At 38.2% G+C, this 27,641-nt stretch overlaps 1 protein-coding gene across 10 annotated transcripts in view; it reads left to right on the forward strand.

Annotated features, from left to right (window-relative positions):
• TBC1D1 (TBC1 domain family member 1) overlaps window positions 1-27,435 on the forward strand; it is a 102,536-nt gene extending 75,101 nt beyond the window's left edge. For all 10 annotated transcript variants that reach the window (XM_068188883.1, XM_068188890.1, XM_068188880.1 and 7 more), the window contains 8 exons: window positions 4,517-4,702; window positions 8,524-8,685; window positions 10,538-10,696; window positions 15,106-15,350; window positions 15,792-15,951; window positions 20,152-20,321; window positions 23,029-23,199; window positions 26,102-27,435. In XM_068188883.1, coding sequence (XP_068044984.1) covers window positions 4,517-4,702; window positions 8,524-8,685; window positions 10,538-10,696; window positions 15,106-15,350; window positions 15,792-15,951; window positions 20,152-20,321; window positions 23,029-23,199; window positions 26,102-26,299 — 1,451 coding nt within the window. In that variant the 3' untranslated portion in view covers window positions 26,300-27,435. The remainder of the gene's footprint in view (window positions 1-4,516; window positions 4,703-8,523; window positions 8,686-10,537; window positions 10,697-15,105; window positions 15,351-15,791; window positions 15,952-20,151; window positions 20,322-23,028; window positions 23,200-26,101) is intronic.
• The last annotated feature ends 206 nt before the right edge of the window (window positions 27,436-27,641 follow it).

Below are 27,641 nucleotides of genomic sequence, written 5' to 3' on the forward strand. Positions count from 1 at the left end.
ATTTTTTCTTAGTGATTTACAAATGAAATATCCTTGTTCATATAATTTCTGATCTGATGTTGTCTGTTTTAATTACTATGAGGTCATTCACCATCTTTCCATGTACAGACTTTCTTTAGTGTGGGCCCTGGTAGTAATATATCATGATACTTCTTTCTTAATCTTTTGTACTTTGTTTTTTGTGTCACCTTTCCATTTAAGAGTTTTGTGTAATGCATTTGTTGATCCTTTTGGACTGTAGGGATACTCTGTACTTTAGGGTTGAAGCACTGCCATGTGAAGCCAGCAGCTGCATACAAATGAATAGATGAGCTGTAGAAATTCCATCTCAGTCCATTGTTCCTACTGGCCTTGTCCTTTGTTGGGTATTATAAGTGGTGGAAGCATAAAAGGAGTGCTTTTGTGGTGCTAGAATATTTGTGCAACATTTCCATCTGGCTCATGAGAAGTGTCATCTGAAATTCAGTACTTTTTAGAAGTTCTCACAAGCCCAGGGAAGATGGTGGTTTTCCCAGTGAAGTGCAGTTTCTCAGGGAATCCTTGGTTTTGACCCACAGACTTGTAAAATTCCATTGTGCAGAATAGTTCTGAAGTGTAGTCCAAGTATGAACCTCAAATGGAAAATTACCATAAAATTATCATTGATCAAATATACTAATATTGCCAAGTCCTGAACCTTGGAAAACAGAAGTGCAATAGGCTTGTAGGGGTAGCATGTATGGAGGTAGAATTTTGTATGGAAGCAAAGGAAGCAATATACTTGAAAGGAGTTAGGGTCAGGTCAAATGTGGAATAGGAGTCAACAAAAGCTGACTAAGTTGGCAGATGAACAGGGAAGCAGTCTTTCAGTGTGTGCTGAAGCATTCAGATCCTGCTTGAGTGCACCTACTAATCTCATAAAAGTTCTGAAGGGTGCACATTGCTTGGATGTTAACACATGGCAGTTTGGCTCAGTGGAATGTGAGCTCCCAGTTAGATGCAGTTGAATTGCTCTACTCTTTATCTTTGCTTTCTCTGCTATCCTCCAGATCCCTGGTGTGTAACAACGCAATACTCAGCTCCTTGTCACAGTATTTCTGCTTTGTCTGTTCTGGATCTGCAAGCTGGGTGACATGTCTCTCTATCACCTTGTATGTTCAGGGACATGGGTTAGTGCTGACTTACCAAATGTCTGAGTTTTTTATTTTGCTTTGAGGGATTACCTTCACTTTCCACCTTCCTCCCTCCTTTAGCAGCCAAACAGCTGATGCAACTCTGCAGACTTCTGACAGGCCACCTGAGCAGTTAAACAGGTTCATTTTGATTCTATAAATCTTGCCAGCGTGCAGACAGGAAGGAAGGCAGCTTTTGAATGTCTTGCACTTTATCAGAGTAGACTTTAGACTTTCTGTTAAATGTCCACAAGTGATAAGAAGCAAAAGAAAAAATAGAAAAGGAGCTCCTGTTTGGAAGGCAAAATCAATCTTAGGATTCTCCACAGAAGCATTAGAGGTAGGGTTGATAATCATAATTGTTCATCTTATAGAATTTTGTGACCTTTTGGTTTTCTTTTATAGCCTTAAGCATTATTTCTTTCAATGAATACTGATTTTATCAGATTAGTCAGCAACAGATGGGAAATTTTCAGCCTAAATGGAAGCAGGACTGTGGTCTTCAGTAATTATTGCTTTGCAGCAGTTCAGGTGTTGCCACAGTTTGACCACTGGAGAACGACAGGTGAGTAATGTCTCTGATAAACTTGTGAATTTGGTACTTGAAGACCAATCCCTGAAATTTGTCCTGAGGAAGCGGGATGTATACATTAACGACTGGAATATCCTAGATGTTGAATGAGTTCATTCTTGCTTTACGAATGCAACGTGTTTAATCCATTTCCTTGCATGTGTTTTGCCAGCCTGGGTTTTTTTTGGGTTTAGGGCTTTTTTAGCAAGTAGGTAGCCATAAAATGTATCTGAACATAGTCTATTATTTTCTAACATATTAGTGCATATATGCATACATAAAATCAGAATACACATCTTAGGCTAAAAGAGATACATAAACCACTGGAAGGATGTGTAGAAGTGGCTTGATTCCCCCAAGATGTGCCTGCATTCCATACTGGATGCTATGAGAATGGAATGTGAATGTAAGGTGTGAACAGAACACAGACAGTGTACAGTAGATAAGGGGTTTCCTATCTAGATATCTTTTACTTTTTTGCATTGGTGTATGGTGAGCATTTCTGTTGATTCCTCTTTCATTACTGTATGCAGCCTTAGAGAAAATTAACAACTTCTCTTGAAGATTGTATTTTTATTTCTTTATTATTTTATTCAAAAAATAAGTTAATTCTACCAGCATTATCCTTAAGAACATTTCCCTTTAAATATTTCTTAATATGCACTAAGGAAAATTGGGATCAAAGGTACTATTTTTAGAAATTCTACATAAAAATGTAGAGAACATTTTGACCGTATAGCATGTGCATCAAAACCTACAATTGCATCAAAACCAGCAATCAAATAAAAATAATTTTCCTTTCATGGTCAATAGAAGTTGAAAATTATTGAGTGTGTGTATCTTCTCTATGTGCTGACATTTGCCTGTAGCTCTTTCATAATTGCAGATCTTAGCTCATTGAAGTCTTCCCATTTACCTGTAAAGAAAAAAGATTAATGTTTTCCAGTTTCTTTTAATAAATATAATAGTCACTTCATTGTGTTGATACTTTTCAAATGTCAGCTGTACTTCTGAGTGCACCTGTCAGTTTTCCTATTTTCTTTGCAAAAATTGGTTATTGCCATTAAATTGTCAAATATTTGACCTTTGCCTAATTCTCATTTCCATTATGTTTATTGTTCTTTGAAATGCTGTAGATACCAGCTGTGTGGGGATCCACATCTATATCCAGAGTGCAAGGTTGTAAAGGTTTAAACACTCTTTTTTATACGTGTATTTTAGCACTAGACTTTGTGGTGGCAAGAAAATAAATATTGTATAAGGAAATGGGTGGTATTTGGAGCCACTCTACTTCTCTCTGACTCTTTGAGAGGGGAAGATTGACAGTGGCGAGACTTAGAAAAGCAGAAGTGAACAGCTGTGAACATTTCCATTCTTAGTCATTTGAGCTCAGTTGTTTTGAGTGCCTTCAAACAAACAAGGAAAGAATAGCTGCATATGAACTGCATGAGTGAAAGCAGAGTGACAGTCTGGGCAGAACTTGAAGTGGGGAAAGCCTTCCTATTTTGTTAGTTTTGAAGTGATGGGATGATGTGTGTGTGTTTAATTCAAAACCTTTACCACCATGCTAGGCAATGATAAAGACATGGATCACTGAGCTGCCTTCTGAATAATTGCTTCAGGGATGCTCCTTCTGCAGGAGCTGTTTGAAATAGCACACACAGATGTACTTGTCCTTGGCTGGCGAGTCTGTGAATGGATTTTGTTGCATTAACTTTAAAGCACTGTCTTGCATGTATAGCTCAGGGAGCCATTTCATAGCCATTGTGGTTGGGTGGAGAAGTTCTGTTGCTATGGCCTTCTGTTTGAGATTTGGTAGGAAGAGATTGGTTGTTTTGACCATTCATTTTAAAGTTGGTGAATTGAGTAATTTTTCTTCTAGATACAGGTTGTGTCAAAGACTACTGAGCCTCCATAGAAGCTATATAAAACAATAAAATTAAGTGATACTACAGCAGGTATTAAGAAAAACTATAACAGCTTGTGCTTCTTACATTGATTACTTGATGTAAAACAGTGTTTATACTCTTTCTCTAAAAAGAAATGATTTTTCAATTTGCCTGAGATTTATTTAATGTTCACTTTCTTTTGTAATGTTTTCAGTCTTAGAATTGCCTTGCATGCTTGACAAAATTATATATTTTGTGGTAGGCCATCTGAAGCCAAAAGAAAAAGTGCAGAAGGTTATGATATGGTTAAAAATGAGAAGTGAAAACAAGCATGTCTTAAGTGCCTGTCTCTCTTTCCACCTATTTACTTTAAGAACTAGTAATCATCCCGTTGTATGGCCTTAGGTGGTGGTGTGTTTGTGCAGCTAAGGGCGTGTGTTTTCTTTGTTAAACACGCTTTAGAGATTATTCTTCAAATTATGTGGGTGCTATATTTGATTATATCTGCTATTTGAGTCATGCCACGTTTCAGCTGTAGGTTATGTCTTTGTAATTTCTCAAACTTGCCTTTTCCTTTCAGTTCTCTGCGTGTAAAGTTGTAATTAGCAAGATGTGATCTTGGTGTGTGGTACAATGTTTTTACCAGGTTATAGAAAAAAATATTCTAGGCTTTAGCCTGTATGATTCTTTTTCTGAAGCAGCTTTTAAGTCTGTTTGAAACTGTCATTTGGGAAACCTTGCTTGGTATTGCTACCTCTTACCTATCTATCTAAGTATAGATGGATACATGAGTTAGTGTATATATATAGATGTGTGTATCTATATATGTGCAGTCTTTCAAACTGTCCCTTCATTCACTTGTTCATGACATCCAAGTAGTTAACAACAGCTTCTCTTTTTTAAAGATTTCTGTGAACTGGGAGATCTTCCACCCAGATCCCCATTGGAACCAGTGTGTGAAGATGGCCCCTTTGGGCCCGTGAAAGAAGAACGGAAACGGACACCCCATGAGCTTCGTGAACTCTGGAAGAAAGCCATTATTCAGCAGATACTGCTCCTCAGAATGGAGAAAGAAAACCAGAAGTTACAAGGTTGGTGAAGTTCTTGAGTACTACACCCTACTGCAATACAAATTCACATTTTGGTTTTCTCTGTGGCCTTGGTAGTGGAATGCACCAAGCCTTAATGAAACATTCTAGGAACCCACAGGTAAATCAGATAAGCAATATCTCCCTCAGCACTCATTAGTGTAGGTGGCAGCGTATGATAATTTTTTTATTACTTCACCTTAGTATTTGTTTACTTGATCTGAAGGGACACTCTCTTTACCGTCGCTGGGGTTTTTTAGGCTGGTGTCTAGAAGCTCTCACAAGGAATTCAGCATGATCAGTATCATGAACTGAATTCTTTTCTACATTCACATCCATAGGTCCTTGTCTGAGTATTGATCATTGCAACATTGTGTTTAGCCAGTCTTGAGGCTCAAAGGAAGTTCTTAAAGAGGTTGTTGTGGACTTGAAACTATGGGTTCCTGCAGTAGTACCCACACTGTAGAGCAAGGTTTCTGCAGAGTGGTAATGACTTAGATCAGTCCAAAGGGACTTGAGAAACTGTAATTCGCAGTTGTTCTTAACCACAATTTTTCTGTGAATGACTTAGCTGCAAAAAATCCATTTTGGTGGCAATTTTTACACAGAAAGAACATGTATATGCAGAATCACAAGTGATTGCCTTTGAGAGCTGCTCTTTTGAAGATATGAATAATGAGGACAGAAACTTTTATCTGGGTGATTTTAGATGTTCAGGAAGGGAGTAGGCACTTGAACCTTCAAAAGGGGAGGTACCTGGCATGAAAATGGCAATATTTCTTTTTCTTTCTCAACTTGAGGAAGGACAGACTTCCAAGAAGTGTGTAGAGAGAAGGCCCAGCTGTATGAAAAGTTCAGTGCACCAAACATGAACTCCTTCTTTAAACTCAGGCTAAGACACATGGCTGGGAAGACACAACACCTCTTGGATATTGGATATGACCTGCCAAAGCACTTGTCCCACCTGTAAGCTGTTTGCTCCCAGCAGTGTAGCTCTCCTATTTCAACCCCACTGAAGAACACCTGGCACCTGAGTTTCCTAAGAAGCCAACAGGTGACAAGCATGTTCCCAGCAATCCAGTAAAATAAAATATGACCATGGATACCAGATATACAATGTCCTTGGCCAGAGGCTGAGGCCATCTGGAGAAGAGGTGCTAAGAGAAATGTTTATACCATTTCTTCAAGCTTAGAACAGTGAAGTTGTAAATGAGCTTCTGTAACTTTTTTATGGCATTTGAAAATAAATTTTCTCTGTTTTGTGTATTTATACTCCTGATTTTTTAAAAATTTCTCTTGTATTCAAATTAGCTGAATCTACAGCCTGCAGTTAAATTTTTGGCAGGTGCAAGTCATTAATATCCATACACATTTTAGCAAGTTTAACTAGATGCTCCATTTTTTTCTGTCCAAAAGAAAAAATTGCAAAACCGTCACACATATGTTAAGATGAACATGTCTAAAAAGCCAGTTAGTGAATGAATGAGGTGGGTGTTGGCAGAACTGAAGGCCCAGCTGTGCTGTATGCCCTGTGGGGTGAGGAAGTTGTCCTAGGTAGCTGCTGCATGAAGAGCTCAGATGGTGAGACAATACTTGAAAACAACAGATGACTGCTGCAGCGAGCACAGCATCTTTACTAGTAGCACTTATGTGTGATATTGCATAGTGTCAGTATCTAAAAAAGCTTATTGATAAAGGCATATTCTCACCTCAGTCCTCACATTTTTGCACATAGCATAAGAAGACTGAATAAAGCAGAAAAGTCTGAAAAGTTGCCAAGCACCAGAAAACATTTGTTTGCAGAAGATGAAAAGATTAAAAGATTTCTCCAAGTTTGTTTTCCTACAACCTGAAATTTTAATGCCCTTTTTTTAGTTATATTCATACAATACCATCTGTGTTTTAAGGTTTTTAGTATTCTGATTTATAAATGTGTTGGTTTTGAACGGACAAAAATATGAAGAAGTTGACAAATAGTTTAGATAGACGGAATTTCTTTCAATGTGAACACATAGCTATAATAAAACTATGACTGCGTGTATTTCATGTATCTGAAGTTAATTACTGAATTAAAAATTAAATATTCTGAGGTCCAAATCATGCAAACACTTAGGTAACCTCACAACTCACATGAATAAACTCATTGAATTAAGTCATTCACATGTGAAAGCAACTACAGGAGGTACACATCCCAGATATAAACAGTTCTTTTCTTTTCAGTTTTTAAAATCTAGATGCTTGTGTAATCAGTGGAAGTACAGGATAAGATAACCCTTTGTGGATCTCAGAATTCAATAATCTAAAAAACCTGAATTGCAGACACAGATCTCAGAAGAAGTTGAGTTTAATGTGTTGATAGTCTCAATATGCAATGTAAATGTCAGGCAGTCTTTAACTGTGTACTAACTTTATATAAAAGAGTTGAAAATACAAATAATGAAGAGTTAAATTATCAAAAGATAATATAATAACATTTTAACATAGATTGTCTCAAGACTGAAATGAATAGGAGTAATTCTATGAGTTCATACTGTGAAATCCTCAAAAGTATGAGCAGGCTTATGATATATGGCAGAATGTCCTCAAAATAAGAGTATCTTGTTACCATTACAGTAATGCATCATCACAACAAAGAAATACTGTAAATACATCAGGGCAAATGAATTAAAAAACATGGTCACTTCATGATACACTATTTCATAAACATCATTTCAAATCATGTTAATTGTAGGAGAATTACCTCTTAATTTTTGTTTAATAGTATAGAACCTTTCCAGACTTTAATGTATTTTGAACTTTTGGTCTGCTTCATTTTTTGCAAGTAGAGAGCTGCTCTGGTCCTGGAACTAGGTGCATTGAGTACTCAGCCACTTTACAGCCTAGTTAAAAATTTGAAACCTATTTTGTTAATTTCTCCATAGATTTCCCACTGTTTGTCTCTCCTCAGTGCTGTCTTTGTAGCTTCATTTTGGTTTCTTTATATTCCTTCATTTTCTTTCATCATTTCATCCTTTTAGGAATAGATGACTGACATACTTGTATCTCATATGAACTACACCTCTTTCTCTCCTCTTCCATTTTTTCAGTCTTTTTCAGTCTTATTATGTGCACAGATCCATCCAGTGTCACAAAACATGCTGAATTATTTAGTTTACCTGATTAACATTAATAAATCCTGTTTTCCAGGCACAATATAGTACTAAAATGCCCCCACAGAAAAAAAACTTAAAAGCTTTACTAAGATTCCCTTTGAAATTCTTGCTTTACTTCTAAACTTTGGAATTACACTCAGCTACAGAATAATTTTCATTTCTGCCCTGGTTTTTTGATGCTTTCCCAGCTATTGTTTTTACTTTGTTACTATCATTATGGGGCTGTATGCATAACAAATAGATGACTAAATGGGGTTTGTGTTTTCATTTGCTGAAAGTCTTCTGCACTGAAGATATGGGAAAATGAAAATTCCTGTTATGAAAATCTTATGTTTATTACATTAGCCATCATTTCTCATGTTTCTTCATATTTAGGAGTAGATTAGGATTAGGGAATTCAATTTAACTGGCCAAACACAATTAATATTGCACATAATATCTTTAAAAAACCAAACAAACCGATCCAACCCCAGAATCATTAAATTTTAGATATGAAATGTTTCAGGTGGCTACCGAGAGAGTTGTAAGTTAAATTAATCCAGGTGGATAGCAAGAGAGAGTTGTAAGTTAAATTAATCCAGGTGGATAGCAAGAGAGAGTTGTAAGTTAAATTAATCCATTTTACAAATAGCAAACCATATTAACTGCTATATTCATTATATTACTTTTTAGCATCTGAAAACAATTTGCAGAACAGACGCCTGAAACTTGACTATGAAGAAATCACACCATGCTTAAAAGATGTAACTTTGATTTGGGAAAAAATGTTGAGTACCCCTGGAAGGACAAAGATTAAATTTGATGTGGAAGAAATACACTCTGCTGTTGGTCAAGGTAAACAGTTTGTTTTTTGAGTTGTTGAAATGCATGTAAATTGTATCTGAAAAGAAATAGTGTGGCCACTTAACCACTCCTTATAATCATATTCTTTCTAGTGCTGTTCCTCAGGCTGCTGACTAAACAAGTAACAACTTTTGGTGCCATCATGGTTACGAAATGCAAGTACCAGTCCCTTTCAGTCGTAGCTGCATTTCTATCACTGGAGCTACAGCATACATTTTTGAATAGCATCTGCCCTTACCAGGAGAGTTGTATGCTACCTCAACATATTACACGTTTTGCAATCTAATTTTATAAATTAAAAGTTAGAATTAAAAAAAAAAACCCAAACCTGGATAATGCCAATAAATAACTGGATGAATAATTGAAGAAGCCTTCTGCACTGTTTTCTGGAAATTCTCTGTTCCAGTCTGTGTACTATGTCTGTGCACAAACAGTAGACATGGGTATCTCTGCAGAACTGCCTTTTCTCTGAGTTCAAGAACACTTTGTCCCTGCAAAAACCACTTACAGTCTTCCTCACAACTGCAGTGCTGACCAATCACCCCTTTATCCACTGCAGCAAAAGTAATATGACCTAAGGATGTTTTTTAAATGTTCTAAGAAATTGGGCTATTATGTTATGTTATATGTTATACTGGGACAATGTTATATTTGCATGGTTGGACCCAAAGGCTGAGTGCTATATGGACTAATGGTGAAGATGGCTACTCCAAGGAGCTTTTTTATAGTTCTTTACAAAGCTTTCCAACATGTAAAGGAATTATCAAGATTTAAGCACTGTCAGAAGTTTAATATTTTAAATATTGCACCTGACTATGTGCAATTATACAAACAAGTTAAACCAAATTGCCTATTTAAAATAACTGGGTAAGTCTAGATTTTTAACAATATCAAATCCTAATGTGTTTTGTTACCTTTCCATGTAACTTGTATGCTTGAGTAAATCTTGATTTCTCTATTGTTATTTTCCTCCGTATGTTACATATATACCAAAAGAAAAAAACAGTCCTAAAAACTTCAAGCTGTAAGTTACTTCAAACTGTAGTATCTGGTTCCAGTGCATTATGGATTATACAGTACACTTCCCCAAGTGAAAGTACATTGATTTCTTGTGTAGCTGATTTAATAGTGAGGGGTAGTCTTATGCTGAATTAATTTTAGTCTCAGAGCTTTACATAGAGTTTAAAAATGAAGACTGTCATTACTTATGTGAAATAGTTAAATAACATCTGTCCTTTTTAAAGAGAAATAAATTCAAACTTTAAAACATTTTTATGTGTACGAGTCATTAAGCAAGCCAATAGCAAAACCAGAAATACAATACTTGCTATCTGATTATCTGCCTTGTGTTGTAGTCTCTAGATCACATCTCATTTGTGCCTATTTATATTTTGGGTATGTGTGCATCCCGCCTTCCCAAAATGTACTCATAACATCAGAGTCCATGCTGTATTAGTGAAAAGTGTGCATTAGTTCTATTGCAGTGCTTTATTCTGTGCTTTACACAGAAAAATTTGAGATAAGCATATTCAAACAAGTATTGCAATTCTTGATGTCTCTTCTAGTGCTTCTCAGACTGGATGTAAGCAATAACCTTAGGCAGTTCATTGTGTTTCTTTCTGCCTTAAATCCCTCCTGTTAAGGTGCTGATGTCTTTTGTTGGTTGAGAAAGTAAAAGCACTGTAGTTTCACCTACTTCTGTGGCCCACTGGAGGTAGCCAATAGGGATCTGCCTGCCTGTGTAGCAGATAGGCATCTTCAGTTCCTCAATCCTGTTAGCTCAGCTATAGCAGAGCCCTCAGTAGGAGTACAAATTACTGGTTTCATTGCTTTCTCTGCTCAGGAGTGCCACGTCACCACCGTGGGGAGATCTGGAAGTTCCTAGCTGAGCAATACCATCTTAAACATCAGTTTCCAAGTAAACAACAACCAAAGGACACACCTTATAAAGAACTCCTAAAACAATTAACTTCCCAACAGCATGCAATTCTTATTGACCTAGGTAAGTACAGTAGTGGTCTGAAATTAAACAAGAGTTTATGATCTCTGTAAAATACTTAGAGAAGATAACACACAAAATGCCTTTCACTATTTAATAATAGGTTGTTGGTAAGAACTGGTTTTAATCTGGTGTGAGAAACCAGGAACTGATGTTTTTCCAAGAGGATCACAGCTCTTGTGTGTGGGATACTCCCATATTGAACTCAGTATTCATTTTGCTCTTCCCTAATAAAGGTAAAAAATCAATGTCTTCCAGAGCATAGCACTGACACTTTGGTTCTGAGGAGCTGTGTGGGTCATTTTAAGAAGTTCATTATCGCTGCATTTGATTAAATGAATTTGCAATTAAGAACTCCATCAAAAGAAATTATGCACTGCAAGTAACCAAATGTCATTATAAAAGTTTATGGGAAAAGTTGTACTTGGACTGATCTGAATGATTAATACCCATTGCATTCTTTTCTCTTACCTTTTCTGTAAAGCAGTAGTACAAAATTGTCCCATCATAATTCTGCTCTTTATAACTACTCAAACAATAATTAAGCATTCTTCACTGCAAGTGGATCTACCAAGAAAGGGGTTTCTATGCCTGATGAGAAAGGATTACCTTTAGCAAAGCTGTCTGGGAGCCCCCATTTATTATTTTATTAAAAACTCAATGTGCTGACTGTCTTCAGTGGGTGTTAAATTGTGAGATTTGTCAAATTTAAATGGTGACCTAAGCTTTAGATGATAAAGAGGCCTTTTTCTCCTTTTTTGCAACACTTGGTAAAGTAAGTCAAAATACCAAAGCAGTGCATAGAAAATACACAGGAATGTGAAGGAACAGGTGTGTTTCTGCAGAAGGTGGCGTGACCGGAGGTGGGAGAGGGTGGTGGTGGGTGTCACCTTCACTTTCCCCTACTTGGCAGACCTGCCTGGGTTTGGCTTGGCACTGGTAACAGTCCAAGGAGCTTTAATGCCAGCTGGGAATGGGCAGTGGCAGTGTGTGTAAATTGTCTCCCTTCAGACTTTGCACAACAATCTAGGCATTCCCCTGGACTGGGCAGTGTCAGACTACAAGCTTTTGTGTTTGAGAGAGATATTTACATGCAACCAGAGATCATTTACTAGCAAATACCTACTGGTCCAGCATACCTGGTGTTGATAGCCCTGGCAGTGAAGGGTGGGACACTCAAGCAGTTCAGTAAGAGGTGAACAGTTTTGTGCTGGGTAAATTAATTGAACACCTTAGCAGAGGGATGGTGCTGGGATGCCTCCTGGACAGTAGGGACCACAGTCAGTCTGAGCTTCGTTGTCTCAAGTAGCAGACTGGGGCTTACTGGCTCAGCAAGCTGTTCATGTTTTCTACCTGGTTCTGCCCACAAATACTTCTCATCTTAGCCATGTGCTCTTCTTGTAGAAACAGATGACTGCATGTGTTGGCAAATTGGTAACTTCATGGTAGTTTTCATGCAAGGATTTTTTTCTGCCAGGGTGCTATTTGCCAGCCCACTAGCTGAAAGAGGGATTGGGCTCTGTCATAACCATAAGGTGAATTAGAAAGCTGAAGACTTCCTAGTGATTCACATTGAAAAAGTGCTGTGCTGCATAGTAACAGACAGCATAACTGGATAGGCAGCTAGAAGGGACTTGCATGTTCTGACTTGTGTTCCTTCAGGCTATCAGAAGCATTTTCTCTTAAATCTTTAAGAATCCTTCTGAGAGCATACACTCATATACCTTGAAAGGAAAAAAATACGTTCTCACAATATAGTGGTTGTAATACTTTACAACCTTTCCCAAATTAGGCTAAATTGATCTTGTCAACAAAGCATGAGCCAAAGCTATAATAGTATTGCTCACACTTAGTTGAATTGATGCATCCTCAGATGTAAATAGTGCTCCCTGAGGCCAGGAGAGGGATGCAAAGCTAAGGTATAGCAGCTGCTTTGCTGGCCCAATTTACATGTCACAGTCCTATCAGTGTAGGAAACCATCCACCACTGGGTATTTGTTGAACAAGGTAGAAAATTAGGTTTTATTATATTTTTAAAAGTAAAGTAATACGTGCTTACTTTCGCACTGTGGGGCTCTAGCAGTATCACAGTTCATTTAGTCTCTTTTTTGGCAGGGGCAGAGATGTTTGCTCCAAAATAAGGGCTAAAATTCTCAGTTAAGCCAATATCAGAGCACTCAGAAGCACATCAGCTTGTGAGTTTAGCAGTCCTTCTCCTCCTCCATTTACAGGTTTTTAGAACTTCTTAGCATTTTTATTCTTGCTGAGCTTGTAACCCTTTTTTGTGACTTAACATTAAACAAGCTTTGCTGTCTGAGTGAGGCAGTGCAGGTCTGCCTTTAGACTGTGCTGTAGTAACTTGTCCTTCAAGCAAAGAAATGCAAGCTCCTTCTCATTTGAAAGCTAGAAATACTTATTCTGTAACATTCAACTCTGACACCCTGGCCAGGGAGACCTACTCGGAACTGAATGCCTTGTCCCAGGTGACAGGCTAGAGTAGCTACCAGATGGCAGAAGGACTCTGCCCCGGGCTTTGTCTTGAAACAGGAGTTCTGATATTATCTGGTAGCACAGCAGCATTCCAGGAGCTAAAGGGTGGGGAGGTATTTAACAAGTGGGCAACCAGAAAACAAGCTCCACTTAATACTAGAACAAAAACGGTATTCAGATTTCTCCTCTGTTGAGATATTTTACAGAGGAAGTTTGATAGGGGGAGGATTTTTCCTAAAAGTGAAAAATTTGCCTTTGGAAGTTTGTTTTTTTTTTAATCTGTAAAGGTTAAGTCTTTAATGTCTTTGTTCACAGAATCACAGAGTGGTTGAGATTGGAAAGGAGCTCTTGAGATCATCTAGTCTAAATCCCCTTTGCTCGAAGCAAGGTCTGCCCAGGCTTCCTAGGATCATGTTTGCTCAGACTTTGAATATGTCCATAGATGGAGACTTCACAGCCTCTTTTGGCAGCCTGTGCCAGTGTCTATCCACCCTTACAGTTAAAAAAAAAGTGGAATTTCCTGTTTTTCAGTGTGTACCCACTGCCTCTTGTTCTGTCAGTGAGCACTGCTATGAAGAGCCTGGTTCCCCCTTCTTCATTCCCTTCCACTGGGTATTTGTGCACACTGGTAACAACCTCTTGAGCCTTTCCTTCTCTGGGCTGAACAGTCCCAGTTCTCTCAACCTCTCTTCATAGAAGAGATGCTCCAGTCCCTCTGTTATCCTAGTGGCCCTTTGCTAGATTCTCTCCAGTATGGCTGTATCTCTTTTGTAGTGGGAACAGAGAGCTGGGCACAGCACTCCAGATGTGGCCTCACCAGTGCTGAGTAGAGGGGAAGGATCAGCTGCCTCCAGCTGCTGGCAGCACTCCTAGTGCATCCCGGGATACCATCAGTCTTCTTTGCTGGCTCTTGTTCGACCTGGTGACCACCAGAACCCTCAGGTCCTTTTTTGCAAAGCTGCTTTCCAGATGGGTGGCAAATACTGGTGCATGGGTTTGTTCCCTGCAAGTGCAGGAATTTTTAACTTAAATTTATAAAAGTTCTTGCAGCTCATTTGGCCAGCCTGTTGAGGTCCCTCTGAATGGTAACAGGTCATTAGTGACCCTCCCTTATAAGGGACCAGCTGGAACAAAGGCTCCAGGCACCCTCTCATCAAGGGCAACTGACAGGGGTTGGTTAGCATCAGCATTACCAGCATCAGCCTTACCAGCCAGCATCAGTACCCTCACACTTCCAGGAGTCCCCTGCTGATCCTGGACATAGTCTCTGTGTGCTCAAAGCTCAAAGAAACAAAGCCCAGAAATGGCTGCACAAAATGCTGTGTCTGTTGGCTGCCTCGATTAGCTGTGCTCTCACATAATATGTGTATAGCATATATCATAGCTTATATACAGGTACTCAATTCTTGGTATTGTACAGGCTGCAGGAATAAAAAAGGCAAATGAAGACCGCGAGGGACCAAGGCAAGGACGGCTGTGACAAGAGACATGTCTAGATGAAAAAGACAAAAAGTGAAGGGAAGGGGCCTCGGCATGCTTAGATCAGATGTTCTAAGTCTGTGCCTCAATCCTAATAGTTGTCCTTATTAGGACAACTTATAATAGTCTATTATCCTTTAATAAAATGTTCAGGGGCCGGTCTTAAGAATTAGGTATTCAGCTGTTCCAAACAACAGGTTTTCCCCACCTGCTGACAGTTTCTAAATTAACTTTGCAATAACTGTAACAAAACAGTGGTAGAATATAAGAGTCAATTGTTCTGTATTGTTAACATTCTTATGGTCTTCCTGTGGGTTGACTCAAAATCTACTTCTCAAAAGAATCTACATTTTTGAAAGACTGTTTTATTTGACAACATGACACAGTTTTGGGGGTCTTGTTTATTTTTTAGTTTCAGTCACTAACTTCAGCTCTTTTCACAGGGCGCACATTTCCAACACATCCGTACTTCTCAGCACAGCTGGGAGCTGGGCAGCTGTCGCTCTACAACATTTTGAAGGCCTATTCACTCCTGGACCAGGAAGTAGGATATTGTCAGGGCCTTAGTTTTGTAGCAGGAGTTTTACTACTTCATATGAGTGAAGAAGATGCTTTTAAAATGCTGAAGTTTCTTATGTTTGACATGGGACTGAGAAAACAATATCGTCCTGACATGACAATTTTGCAGGTATGGTTTCAATTTTTTTAAGTAAAAGATGCTAATGTTAAATAATAATAATGCAATACAGCTAGCATTGCCAAAACCTGAATTTAAATTGAATTCTTAAAAATAGGGAAGAATAATCCAGGAAAAGAATACATCATCTTAAATGCATGATTTTCAAATCATAATACTTTTGGGGAAATTATGGAAACCATAAATAAGAAGAATACTGTTGTGTTTAAATGAGGTTCAAATGACCCTGCAAATGAACCTGTTGTAGGCTCTCAGGTGACCCATCCTGTGTCTTTTAGGTGGCTTCCGAGTATTTCTTGTTTCCACACATTTTCCTCCAAACATCAATTGACAAATACCTTTCTCTGTTTCTGATAGGTATGAAGCATGGACCTTGCTATTATGAATGTTAAAACACGTTGATCTTTAGTCTCTTGTTCTTACTCCATGCAGATCCAGATGTACCAATTGTCTCGACTTCTTCATGACTACCATCGGGATCTCTATAACCACCTAGAGGCACATGAGATTGGCCCCAGCCTCTATGCTGCTCCCTGGTTTCTCACCATGTTTGCCTCCCAGTTTCCCCTTGGATTCGTATCCAGAGTATTTGGTAATTCTTCATAAAAGTTCTCTGTTCTTTCTGAAGTCTTACATGTGGAATCTTGGTATTAGGAGCAGCATTACTGTCCAAGCAGTTTCAGACACCCAGGAGAAATAATTTGCTCACTGTGAACAGAAGAAAAACAACAGAGGTCAGCCTATGGAATGTGCAGTATGTCAGTAAAAGTGGAAGAGAGAGGAGAAAAGTAAATGCAGTCCCTAATGTCTTTTCATCCTCACTTTTCCCACCTTATAACCACTTTTAGAGAGGATGTAAAATTTGATGCCATGAAGGCAACCTTAGTATTATGACACTTCAACACCAACAATTAGTTATTTTCAAGCTGAAAAGAGATGTAACAAAGGCATCATCTGAGAAATATATCCATTTACTCCATTATCATAATTTCCAGCAGTGTCAGCAGAAAATTAGCTTGAGGGTTGTGTTTTAAAACACACACAGAGATGGCTCTTGCAGTGTAATCATGGGTTTACTCTGCAGAAATACAAGACATTTAAATTAGTGTTTCTTGTCCTGACAGTTTTAGTTCCAAAAATGTTTGGAATAATCTGGGGTTTAGTTTCTAAAATTACTTCTGTTGCCTATTTTTAGTATCTACAGAAGCTTTCTTTTTTATTTAAATTCCAGTTAAGAATGTACCTTGATGCGATCTTCTGGATGTATAGTTTGTAGATTATTTGGTGTCTGAGAAGATGCCTTGTTTCCTTTTTAGTTGTTTGTTTTTCCACTTCATTACGTGGATTGTCCCTAATGATTGGGGTGGATTGGAGCTTTCTCCCCAGTTCTTCTCTTCTAGTGAGAAGCCAGTTTCATTTTCTTTAGTAATTTAAAAGATGCAATGAAGAAATTCTTCATTAGCAGATTAATATTGACACTTTCCTGACTTAAAAACAATATGGTCCTGCCTACCACAAATAGGAATATAGAGTTCAAGAAGAACCAACAAGAATCCTGCATAGTTTCTGTTTAAGGATATGCTAAAAGTAATGCAAGAAAAATACACAGTGAAAACGATGCTGTATAGAGTAAAACTATATGTCCCATGATTAGCATCCAAATTCCAGGGAAAACAGCATGACTTTTTCCTGGAAGAGTGCAAAGCAGGTTAATATGTATCAACAAATGTGTAGCTGACAGTAATAATCTGTAGGAATCAAATTAAGTGCTGTATGCAAGTGTCATATACAGAGTTTATAATCAGCTCACCTTTTTGTTATTCTTAATCTTTCATAGTATTGTACATGGTACATTTCAATGGGGCAATTGACTGCAGTGAGGTTATAAAAATGCCTTGTGTATCCAGTATATTTGGATTTCTGCCCTAATACACAGATTAGTATTTTCTCTGTCATTGAAGGATTATAGGGTTTTAGAAAACAAGGAGTTTGCATTAGAATAGAAGGCACGGATACACGATCTTCACACATCTGATTTTAGGTCAAGAAGAGAAAAGCATGTGTGACAGAAACTGTTGACTCTTAAAAACTCTGATGTTTCTTAGAGAGAAAGTTCAATGTGACCAATACTTGCAGTTTTGTATTTAGTGTTTTCCTAAATTCAGTATTTTCTTTGTATTTAGTAATTTCCTTAAAACCGCATTTACTGGAGCTATGTAAGCTAGGAACATTGGTCTTATTCTCATCCATACTAAAGACTCTGAAACACAATTTTAAACAAAAAATGTTAGAGCTGTCACTCTGCCAGTGGCTGTCAGTAGCAACATGGCAAGTTAAAATCCAATAATTTTTGACCTATGTCTTCACACACTTTTGCAGAACATAAATATACAGATTTTCATTGCTCACTTTTTAGAACCCTTGGGAGGAAAGAATGTTGATGCTGAAGTAACTGATTTATAGGTTACTAACATGAGATTGCACTGCCATTTTCTAATACGGTATCCCTGAACCCCTAGTATTTGAAACTAGTCCATTCCTATATAATTATATAATTGTTACTGGCCATTCCTTTGGATTTCCATTCCTTTGGATGCCTGCTTTTTGCAGGCATCTAACAAGCAATATGTAAAAGAAGTGGGTTAGACTTTTTAATGAGTCAAATAGGAAAACTCCTTTTAAGTTTTCATTTATCTGTCCAAACTTTCAACACTTCTCCTGAGCAGGAGCTGATGAAAGTACAGTGTTACGAAAGATGCATTCTTTAGTACTTCTGCTTACTTATTAATAGAGGAGATTTGATAGAATAGTGTTTATTTTGTTTCAAGATTGTAGATAAAACTTTTTTTTTTTTAATCCTGTAGGCTGCCAGTCATGCTGACATTAATTTGGGTACCTTCACTGTGTTGTTGCTGTTGGCTGGGAGCCCACTTAATATGAAGCATGGGGAGTGGATAACAAACAGGTCTTTGTTAAGTACTTGGTGTTTTAAATGAGAGAGGGATTTCAGCAGTGTATTACCATCTCAGTCATAGAGACATTCATTAACAACTTTCAGGTCACCTTGAGTTAATCTGCATGTCATTATGGGGCAGGTGCTGAATCATAAAAACACATTCTTTTTAGCTCTGCTTTTTTCACTTTGTGTTTCTAGCTGTTCTTCAGTATTTCCTGTCCTAATACAGAGCTTTCCCTATGAATCATTTTCCCATACTTTTGAGTTTCAAAAGAGAATTGAGGCAGATGCCTTCTCTGTTACCACTTTTTAATCATTTCTGCCACTCGAGTTCACATTCAGCTCAACACAGAGCTGAAAAATGTTACACCCCTTTTAGGACAAATGGCAAGAAAGTGTGAGATTTGTGGTTAGTTTTTACTTGTGCTTTCTTGGAGAGAGAGAGAGTGAAATGAGTTATGGCTTCAACATTGCAAGCTGAAGAGTGCAATAGGGGAATTTGGTTTTACTTAGAAAGGCTGTTAGCCAGTGCTTTTGTAGGTTCTTCACTACATCACAGGTAACTGTAGTTTTGCTAGTAGTTGTTTACCTTACAGCATGGTGGGTTTTTTCTGTCTCTTTGCTTTACTCTTCTTTTCTTTCTTTCTTTTTTTTTTTTTAGTATCAAGGCATCTTTTTTGTGTGTGTGTGTGTCACTGTGCTACTTCTTATGTGATTGATTGTGGCTGCATTCACAGCTTCAAATACAAAGCAGGGAAAGAAGAAGAGAGGAGAGAAGTCCTTTCAAAGTAAATTTATATTTAGGAAATATGATAAAAACCCCACAGTATCTTCTTTTCCTTTATCACCTCCATCTATTCCTTTATCACCTCCATTGTTTCATTTGTTAGATGCTTCTGTCTATAGCAAGGCACGTGCTTCAATGAAACCAGGAACAAATTCTGACAGTAGCAGGAAAGTCAAGTGCAGGGCAATGCTGTTTGTACAGACTGGGTTTTTTGTCTGATGCCTTTATTGCAGATTTCTATTTCTTCTCTCTATAAATACATAGGCACTTTGGAAAAGAAAAGAAAAGAAAGGAAAGGAAAGGACATTACATTGAAAGGTCACTGTATATGGTGGTTTCAGTGTGCTTGGTATGCCAGGTACTGTCATTGCAGGGCCACCTGCAATATTTACACTTAAGCTGTGTGACTAAGATTTCAGGGTATTTATTAATATTGTTATTAGCATATTAACAGAAGTGGTTGAGACACATACTAAAAATAAACACATGCACTTGAAACTTGAGACTACTGGAAAGTGTGCATTTAGCCTCATATGCTAAATGCTCTATTGTGGTTTTGTGGCTTTTTCCACCACATGAGAGAAAAACCAAATTTTAGATATTCAGTTGTTTCTTCAGGTATAGGTTTTTTCTCTGTTGTGTTATGATTTTTAAAGACCATTTGGATTAGATTTCTATTCAAATTTATATTCCTACAAACATGAAAACAGCCCATTTAACTATTACATGCATAAAAAGTGGCAACATTGATAAACTTGACTACCTAGTTTGTTGTAGACTTAGCTTAAACTTGAATTGCTTTTTTTTTTGTGAAAACTCACTAAACAAATTATTAAGTGATTGTGTTAGTCAAGTGTGCAATTCACAGTAATAATGTTGATTCTATAAAACTTCTAAAGCCATAGCCAAAAGCACATGTCCAGCACAGTGTATCTAACCTCCAGGCCACTACTATCAGCAGTTCTTGTCCTTTGACAGTTTATTGTTTTGATATTCTCATCAAAAGATGTTCTTGCTTGATGTAACATGTTTTTCCCTTGTTTTCACAGATATGCTCTTTCTTCAAGGATCAGAGGCTATATTTAAAGTAGCTTTAAGCCTTTTGGGAAGCCACAAGCCCCTGATTCTGCAGCATGAGAATCTAGAAACTATTGTTGATTTTATTAAAAGCACTCTCCCCAACTTGGGTTTGGTACAGATGGAAAAGACCATTAGTCAGGTATGAAATAAACTGAACACATGAGAGGTATGCAAAGGAATGCTCTTGTTAAGTTCTCGACAGAAAAACCAGAACAGCTACTACTTCAAGCTGAGAACTCCCTTGTAGTTTGGGAGATGTTGAAAACTTTTGGGACCAGATGACTTGTAAACTAAGATGACTTAGTAGCTTTGTATGGTATTTTAACCATTGGTTATTGTCACTTTATGAAGCCTTTAGTGATTTTTTTTTTATTCACCAAAGAAACTTGCCTTCCAAGTTTCATATCAGAAGCAAAAATTTACTTACAAGAACCTCAAAAATGTTAACCTCACTTAATGAAATTAGGAGCGCCCCCACATCGACTCTGTCTCTACTGGCTGTTATGGTGCTGGCCCAGTATGTAACAGCACCTTTGTAATTCTGTCAGGAGTACATGGAGCAGTGAAGACTGTTGCAGTGAGTAGTGACTCTAGACAACAAAACTTGGAGTCCTTGAAAGAATTCTTTAAAACAGCAGACGAGGAAAATGACACAACATTGCTAAGTTAGCAGAATACTCCAGATGATACTTATGGAATATGAAAAAATCAGAAATTATTTCTATTAAGGCTTGCCTGTTTAAAAACCCTAAGTGTTTTTCACACTTGACATCGAAACTGCAGCAGGCAAAGAGAAGATGGGCTTTAGCCACTTTTTCTGAAGGCCTTTTGTGGTGCAGAACATAGGGGCTGTACTGTGCAGAACTGCAGATGCTGACAAACCCCAAGGGCTCCCGGAGATCAAAGCCCACGGGTTGATAAAGAAAGCAGCAGCAGCACAGTGCTCTGTAGAGGGCTGGTGAGGGGCTCCCTCTGAGGCCTGGCAGCAAAGCTTCTGGGGGACACAGCTCACACTGGGGCCAGAAAAATGGCTCCTAGTGCTTACTGTCAAAGGAAGAAGATGAGAGCTAGAAAGTCTGTGCAAGAGGAAGGAAAGCAAGGAATTTCCAAGGGGCAAAGGGGGTTGTATGTTACCTGCCAGGCTGAAAGACTTGCACTGCTTAGGTGACCTGCAAAAAACCGTGTGCTTTGAACTGAAGAAGGGAGGATGCTCTGTTTAGGCAGCCCTGACTGCTCTAAATTGGAAGTGGGTGGGTAGAAGTGAGCAGAAGGAAGAGCAGTTCCCTGCTTTGATCAGGGCTGACTCTGTAGAGAGCAGCTGTTTGACCAGCCCACAGTCCATACACAGCTCCTGGATTAATCCCCATGCTCCTCATCCTTCTGCAGCACGGCCTTTGGTTCCATGCCTTAACGTGCTTTCAGTTAGCTAGATTTCAAATCAAACTTTTTATTGCCTCATGTTTCCCTTCTTTCAGATTTGATACTCTGGTTATGACAGCAGGGATTTCCTTCCCTCCTCAGGAGCACAGAGGGTAGAAGTGGCAGAGGTCATGAGAGGAACTAACATTCTGCCCTGCTGAATTGCACTGTTTGTTTCATTGAAATTTCGACAGGGTGGCCAGAGATGTCCATCTCCAGAGATGCTTAGATTCACAGAAAATGAAAATTACTTATGTGTAATCAAACTCAAATTAAAATTGTATTTCAGCCTTCTGTGCTTACATGCTCACTATATATGTTTCTCCTGCTATTTAACTACGAGATAATTTTTTATTTGACATGTGACAGAAACATTTCATAAACTGATTTTTTCTTTAACCAACAGGTAAAGTTTTGTAGGCAGAGCAGATAAATGAAATAGGCAAATGTTCCTGTTACTTTTAACAGGTATTTAAGGTGGGATTTGACATTTGACTCATTTTCAAAATGAATAAAGTACAAGAAGTTTAAAAATAAAGAATGACCCTGGAATTTCTCTTCTTGGGCTATTTTTCAAATACATTTTTGAATCAACTTTTATTTCTTCTATGTCCTGTGGTTGGCACACTTGTCCTTTTAATTTACTGCCTTCTTCACTGCTTCTAGAGGAAATTGGAGTCATAGTTATGAATAATTTGAAGGCTGATGCTTGCCAAAACCTAGGAAAAGAAAATAGTAGGTTTTTTCCTTTAAGTCACTTTGCATCTCAATTTATTTATCTGCTTTTAAAATAAAAGTTTTTCTTAATGTTAATGGATAAGACCGAGCATTTGTTTCAGTGATTTGTAATTAACAAAAATATAAATCTATTTTGATGTTATATTATGTTTTTGTTAACTGTGGTAGTGTAAGGATAGATAATTTAATTTTCTCTCAGTCTGTAAAAATACTATAGAATAATAAATAAAGATAGCAAAGTCTACTGATTTTCATTTAAAGCTTTTATTTTATTTAGCCTTACACTTGTACATGTGGCAGGTGAATTTGGACCACACTTTTTCTGAACTGACAACTAATTCTGGGTATGACTAGAAGGGTTTATGCCAAACTGAGATACATTAAATTTGAAAAGGGGAATACCCTACAAAGTCCATGCCCTTGAAACATTTACTGTAAGTCGTTTTGCTGAAGTCAGGCAGCAAATCAGTAGCAAAGTTTTTAAGTAGATCCAATGCCAATATATTGCACTCTACTGCCTCAGGCTTGCCATTTCCACAACAGAAAATGTGAATGCAAAAAAAGTCCTTTTTTTTTTGTATGCATTGATTAAATATTTGAGTCCAGATATAGATCAATAGATTTTTAAGCCTTGGAAGAGCAATATTTTTGATCTGCACAGCACCTAATAATATTTTTATATACAACAGGTGTTTGAAATGGATATTGCCAAACAGTTGCAAGCTTATGAAGTCGAATATCATGTGCTTCAGGATGAGCTTATAGATTCATCCTTAAATGACAATCAGAGACTGGATAAATTGGAGAAGGCAAACAGCAGCTTGCGCAAACAAAACTTTGATCTCCTGGAAGAACTGCAGGTACAATTTGTATTTCATATGATTAACATTCTAATTTTCTGATTTATACACCTTTTCAGAAGAGACTGTCCTACACCACATCACAGGAGGGATTGGTGTTTGGTCTAGTGAATTTAGAATGTAGCCACTTAAAAGTTTTATTTAATTTAACCCTCAAATTTTACACGCAGAAGAAATTCTGACAGAGGGGTGGTTAGAGCATATTCTTTTAGTTAGCGAAAAGTTGATTCAACTTCTTGAATTCCTGTCCCTTCTCTTGTAATTAAAATCATATCTGTAGAAGATAACTAAAAGTAAAATGCTTTTTCAGCTGAATTTTTATATTTTCAGTCACTGCTTTATTACAGCAGGGATACTACTCTGCCAAAAATGGGTAAACTAATTGCAATGTCACAATTTAGGGATACATTGTCTATAAAGGCATACTTTCTATTACAATTTTTTAGCTGTTATCCAGATTGTTTAAACATTATGTGAAATAATAATTTCTAATATATATAGTCTGCAGCTTTTTCAGAGGCAGTGCACCTGTTCTTTGTAAGGGGTTATTTTGTTTTTCTGAGCAAGAAGTCAGCTTTCTGGCTGCTTTATAATAGGGTGTTTGCTATAAAACTTAACTGTGCATTTGGTTTGATGGAGAAAGGGACTTCAAGAGTAAGAAGCAGACATTTCAAACCTCTTGATTATTGTTAGACATAAACTTGGTAAGATAATTGGTGAGGGAAGTTTAGGTTTCTCAGACATTGGTTCTTTATCCTGACTAAAGCTAGTCAATCATGCAGATTTAGATTGCCCCTCCTAACAAAAATTTGCTTCAGCTGTACATTCTGATCCTATGAGCTCTGATTCTGTTTTAGGTTCTAGGTTGAACCTTAGAGAAGTCAGAAGGAGAGGCACTCTTCTGCAAGATATTTTCATAAAGCTTTGGGCAACATGGGCAAGGAAATTGTTGAATATAGCAAGGGGAAGATGGATTTCTGGGGTGATATTCAAGATGTGATGTCCTATAAATACCTGTATCAAAGATCTTCAGCTCAGGAACTGCAGGCTGGATAGTGGACTGTGTGGTGGATTGAAAACTGGCTGAAAGAGTTGTGATCAGTGGCACAGAGTCCAGTTGGAGGCCTGTGACTAGCAGTGTTGCACAAGGTTCAGTACTGGGCCCAGTATTATTTATCTGATTCATCAAGGACTTGGATGAAGGGGCAGATGCCTCCTCAGTGAGTTCACTGATGACACAAAGCTGGGAGGAGCAGCTGATACCCCAGAGTGCTGTGCAGCCCTTCAGAAGGGCCTCAGCAGGCTGGAGAGACGGGCACAGAAAACACTTCTGAAATTTAACAAGGGCAAGTGCAGGGTCCTGCAGCTGGGGAAGAATAACCCCAGGCACCAGCACAGGCTGGGGGCCAACCTGCTGGGGAGCAGCTCTGTGGAGAAGGACCTGGGGGTCCTGATGAACAAGATGTCCATTAACCTTGTAGTCGAGAAGGCCAATGGTGTCCTGGATGTATTAGGAAGAACACTGCCAGCAGGTGGAGGGAGGTGATCCTGCCCCTCTACTCAGTCCTGGTGAGGCACATCAGGAGTGCTGTGTCAAGTTCTGGGCTCCTGCGTTCAAGAGAGACATGGAGCTCCTGGAGCAGGTCATCAGTATATGAAGAGAAAGTGTGAAGTGGATGGATCCGGGGTCCACTCAGAGTTGCAGAGCAGTAGGCAAAGAGGGAATGGGCAGAAATTGATGCATAGGAAGTTCCACCTGAACATGAGAACTTTAGAATGTTGCTTGACTGAGCACTGGCACAGGCGGCCCAGAGGTGTTGTGGAGTCTCCCTGACTGGAGATATTCAAAAGCATTGAGGACACAGTCCTGAATGACATGCTCTAGGGGACCATGGTTGAGCAGGGAGGTTGCAAATAGATGGTCTCCAGTGATCTCTTCCAACCCTTCCACTCTGTGATATTGTGATCTTCCGCCCACTCCTGTCCCTATGGATTTGACAGCCTTAAGCACTTTATTACGAAGGTTGTCTCTGCTTGAGCGCTGGCAAGTCAGCTGCTACAATCACAGCAGGGAACTTAACTATCTAACACTGTAGTGTTGGAGCAATCCCTTTGTCTTGGAGGTGGATTTCATCAGTGTTTCATAGGGTGGAAGGTGATCCATTTCTGATAGGAGGAAAATGCATCACAGATAATGTTAGTGGGTCAACCTTCTTTGTCACTATTTTGTCCCCAAAGGCTGAACTCTTTAACCCATCATAATTACATGATGGGTAGAGGGCTCATCAGAAAGGGAAATACTTTCCTGAAAGCAAAGACCACTCCATACTCACATCTCCAAATGTTATCCAGTGCTGAAACTTCCAAACAGATATCTGATGTTGTCGAAGTACCTACAGGTCTCACATGATGACTTTGAACAACCTAATATATTTTACCATGAAGTAGAATGCCAGTATGTGCAGCCTTTTGAAGGAGAACTTCTGAAATTTTTCACAATGTGTTTTCCATTTGCGTATTGCTCTAAATCCTCTTCTTCTTTGCCTTCAAACCTGGTATTCATTGGATTCAATGTTGACATGAAATGAGGATGCAGCTAACATATTGAATTGTCTTTGTTTTGCAAAGCAACAAGTGTGGCTGGCCAAAAATATTTCCCAACTGACCCATACAGAAGCTTATCTTGACCTGCAGTTCTTTGGTATAAAATTTGCAGATTGGGTAACTTTCTAATTTCATTGATTTGCTTTATATTCTGAGTTTAGTTTTTCATAATTTCTTAAGTATTTTATATGTATTCATGTATCTCAAAAAATAGTTTAAAGATGGTTTCAGTCATTAATTAATTTACCTTTGTTCCCCTTCCCATCCTTTCTCACCTCCTATCTTTTTACTTTGATAGGTGGCTAATGGAAAAATCCAAAACCTTGAAGCTACAGTAGAGCTTTTATTGACCAATGAAGGCAAACTGAAGCAGTCCATTCTCACTCTTGAGCAGGAGCGAGCAGCTCTGCTGAAAGCTGTGGAAGAGATGCAAAAAAAGATGGGTGATACAGATGGAAAGCCTCTTCTTACTAAACAAGAACTGGATGCTGACTGACCTGCACAGTTGTAAGGGAGCAGAGAAGCTGAGCAAGAAACAAAGGGAAGAACTGAGTCATTTTGTCACAATCCATGGGGATTTGACATGGTCGTGTTCATTGTACACACCTTACTGTGGCAAAGCAAGATATGGGTATGGTGGCTTTCCATATCAGAGAAGTTGGTTTCCTGGGGAAAGACTCTTCTCTTCTTAGTATGTAGAAATACTGTGAAGAGTAAGATGCCACATAAGAAATGGTAAACAGGAGAAACTTAATAGTGTGTGCAGTCATACACAATACACTGTAAATATGGTATGGATTTTTCAGTAAGTGCTTCTAAACCTAAGTGCTTTGGGTTTGTTACATTTTTGTTTGTTTCTGGATCACCACCAAGTTAAATAGCACACTCTTTAGAAGGTCTTTTGAAGAAATATGTCAGTGTTAAACCTTTGAATGGATGACTGCCCTGTTGTAGCTATGCAGTGGTAACATTTACAGGTGATTTGTGATTGGACTTGAAATTTTTATTGGTGTAAGTCCCCTACAGCTTGGCTGGGTTCTGTTAATTATGTTGTTTACACCTCAGAAAACTGCTTCCTGATGCTTGAAGGTGTCAATCCATTGAACTCCAGGGAGCTGGACATTATCATATGTAACTATGCATAACTGGGGGTTGCCTTCCTTTTTTTAAAGTATGTTGGTTTTGTGTATTTCTTGTTTAACTACCATTAATTTAGTGCATTGTTAGTTAACATTATCTGATAAACATACTGTATATAGTAACTGCATTATTCTTAACAAAATATACTGACATTAATTTGGTGAAGCCTGTGACTCTTGTAGCATCATTCAAGGATTTCTATTCAGACTCCTCAAATTTTATCTTATTTATTTCTGATCTGCTGTGTGATGTAAGACATATTTTTTGCTGGGAAAGTAATGTCCACTGTCATTTTTCCCTCTGTATTTGCTACTCTATGCCCACCCATCCCTGAGAAATCGAAAGATTCTTTCTGAAGAAGGAGTCATTTCAAGAGCTTCATGGTATGCCAGATATGCTTAAACTGTTTCATAAAGAGTATAGAAGTCCTAATTAGGGCACCTTTATTTTGCAATGCATCTTTCAAATAAGACTACATATCTAAAAATGTAAGTCTCACTTTTCTTAATGCAAAAGTAGTTTGCCAGCCAGTTAAAGCAACATTGTGCAATAATATCCATGGATATGCTGTTGTTTGGGTTTACTTCAGAATTAGGAATATTGCCATCGTTTTTCTCAGTCACTAAGCACTGAGTTTATAGGCAATGGTGTTTTGTTATAGTGGAGATTCACCCAGGACGTGATTTTATATGTTTGGT

Source organism: Anomalospiza imberbis, chromosome 4, assembly GCF_031753505.1.
Source record: "Anomalospiza imberbis isolate Cuckoo-Finch-1a 21T00152 chromosome 4, ASM3175350v1, whole genome shotgun sequence".
Classification (NCBI taxonomy): Eukaryota; Metazoa; Chordata; class Aves; order Passeriformes; family Viduidae; genus Anomalospiza; species Anomalospiza imberbis.